We start from the raw sequence: 2,581 nt of genomic DNA, 5'->3' as shown, positions 1-2,581 counted from the left end.
TGGCTGTGGTTATTTTTAAAGGAGCTCCTAAACGTGGGCTGCAGATGTTCCTTTTATTTTTGTATAAGTGCCTTGGGGAGCACACACCAAATACCTGACACTTGCAGTAGAAAGTGTGAAACATACTTGCAAGTAAAGCATGCAGTGCAACAATGCAATGCGACAAATCAGTCTGGGGTCAATACATCACAAAGCATGCAAACATAACTCCCAAAAGACTAGTGTGGTGATGGTGTGAGAAGCCACAGAGTAAAAAGAAAAGAGCCGGCCTCATAAACACCAGAATGCCTCATGATTGTTAATTTGAACAATGCATGTAGCAGTTTGACAAATCCTGTATCTCACAACCCTTAAAACCCAAATCAATCTCAATTAGTGAGAAAAAAGAGAGACAATAGGAGGACAGATAGCTGACAAAGCGTATCCATATGTCTCGCATGTGGCGTGCTTGCATGCATGTGCGCCTACGTGCTATTATATAGCAGTTGTTCATTAACCCTGTCCCCTCCTCTTCACAGTGGCTGGATAGATGGGACTTAGGACTGATTCTGGTACCAGATGTGTGCCAACTCATGTCTGCCTTTGATGTCAATTGCTGAGTCTATTTCTTTTTTTACAGGGCAACATTCGTGAGTGGGCTCGACCGCAGGCAACTGTTTCTTCAGAAGAAAGTAATGTAAAGGAAAACAGAGCTGGAGCCCAGTAACAGTAGAGTAAGAGGATCACTCAGCCACATCTGGTTCATGTGGTTTGAAGACATCAGGAGTGGCACATCATTTTTAAACATCTTGTACACAGACATACACGCATGCTCTCAAATATCCACACGGTTCCAGTATTAAAGAAACAAAAAGACACACAGACAAACATACTTTTTCTGGATAGGTTCAAATGGGAAAAGCACACATTGCCTTGAAGTAGATGCATGTATTTTTATAAATTTTATCCTGTGCTTAAAACAGCTGGATTCACTGATAAAACCTACATGTTACTGGCGTTCAGCTGTGCATATGTTCCACTCCCCATTTAAAAACGCTATCCAGGTTCCTGAGAGGTAATCCCTCAGTGCCAGCTGATTGGTTCATGACCTTGATTGCAGATTGACAGCAACTGTGTGTGAGTGCATCTGAACCAGAAGGCCTGGTGTATAAAATGTGTGCTTCAGGAGGAGTAGGTCTCTCCTTCAGTAAACCAGCTAATTGTAAAGCTCATTGGTTAAGATTGAAATCTGACTTCAGAATGGGTATGTGTTTGCGTCTCATACTCTGGTTAAGCTTGGATTGTAATATTGTTTTGCTTGCAAAATTTCTGATAAGATGTGTGCTTATTCTAATCTCTAAATTTTGGTTTAGCAGCAAAGAAAGTGTTGCTTGTGTATGCCCACCAGAGCTCTGGGTCATTCAATGCTGCTGCCAAAGATGCTGCAGTTGAAGTTTTAGCAGCCCAGGGCTGCACAGTTGAAGTATCTGACCTGTATGCCATGAAGTTTAAAGCCACTGCTACTGCTGAGGACATCATTGGTATATAGATATCTCACTCACATTAAAACGTTGCTTTTGATTGATCTTCAGAATGACAGGGAATGTTAATTTTATCTCTACAGGAGAAGTTAAGAATTGTGATCACTTCCGTTATGCAGAGGAGACCAAACTGGCATGGGAGGCAGGAAAACTGTCTGCTGACATCACCGAAGAACAACGCAAACTTACTGAGGCAGACCTTGTCATCTTTCAGGTAGAGCCTAAGTGACAGTAATGTGTTTGTGCTAATCCCTTGGCTTTAAACTAACTTTAAATCCTACTTCTCAGTTCCCCATGTACTGGTTCACTGTCCCTGCAATCATGAAGGGCTGGATTGACCGGGTGCTCACACTGGGCTTTGCTTTCTCACAAGAGAAGCGATACAGCCAGGGTATCTTCAAGGTAAGGGATGAAATCAAAGGTTTGGATTTTCTTTTTTTTTTTTTTTAATTACATTTATTTTAACTTGTTGGCTTTCTGCACAGGAAAAGAAAGCTATACTGTCCTTCACAACTGGGTCTCAAGAGTCCATGTTCAGTGCAAATGGTATTAATGGAGACATGAATGTCACACTGTGGCCACTACAGGTACTGCCTCATGATAAACTGACTCAATCAAGCTTTAAATGGGCTGTAAACCGTGTCAACATAACTGTTCACAACTGACTATATAAACACTTTGTATCTCCAGAATGGCATCCTGCACTACTGTGGCTTCCAAGTTCTGGCCCCTCAGATTTTCTGGGCTCCGTCTCACGCTCCGGCTGAGGTGCGCAGCACCATGCTGGAGGGCTGGCGTACACGACTACAAGGCCTCCTAGGAGAGGAACCGCTTTCCTTCACTCCCTTGGACTGCTTCGATGGGGAGAAGGGTTTCCTGCTGAAGCCTGAGGTCTGTGAAAAACATGCCACCAAGGAGTTCGGACTGGCCGTGGGGATCCACCTGGGCAAACCACTACCACCCAACAACCAGATGAAAGCCGGAGTCTAAAGACTGCAGGGACTCTGAGTGTCACACCTGTCTTTTATTGTCTGGTGAAATAAAAGCTGAATGATTAAAAA

General features: G+C 43.4%; 1 protein-coding gene across 2 annotated transcripts; it reads left to right on the top strand.

The window, feature by feature from the left end:
- The first annotated feature begins 1,151 nt into the window (after positions 1 to 1,151).
- On the top strand, positions 1,152 to 2,581 carry LOC118339219 (ribosyldihydronicotinamide dehydrogenase [quinone]-like). 2 transcript variants are annotated; one of them, XM_035676785.1, is made up of 6 exons: positions 1,152 to 1,243; positions 1,356 to 1,520; positions 1,604 to 1,734; positions 1,809 to 1,922; positions 2,006 to 2,107; positions 2,211 to 2,581. In XM_035676785.1, exons 1-6 carry the CDS (start codon positions 1,153 to 1,155, stop codon positions 2,508 to 2,510), a joined length of 903 nt encoding a protein of 300 aa, XP_035532678.1. In that variant the 5' UTR covers position 1,152; the 3' UTR covers positions 2,511 to 2,581. The 2 variants fall into 2 exon arrangements, with proteins under 2 accessions (XP_035532678.1, XP_035532679.1); XM_035676786.1 differs by having other exon boundaries at positions 1,192 to 1,243; positions 1,353 to 1,520; positions 2,211 to 2,510.

Source organism: Morone saxatilis, unplaced genomic scaffold, assembly GCF_004916995.1.
Source record: "Morone saxatilis isolate NCDOM2014 unplaced genomic scaffold, NCSU_SB_2.0 Contig5, whole genome shotgun sequence".
Taxonomy (NCBI): Eukaryota; Metazoa; Chordata; class Actinopteri; family Moronidae; genus Morone; species Morone saxatilis.
This window is presented reverse-complemented; position numbering and strand designations above follow the sequence as displayed.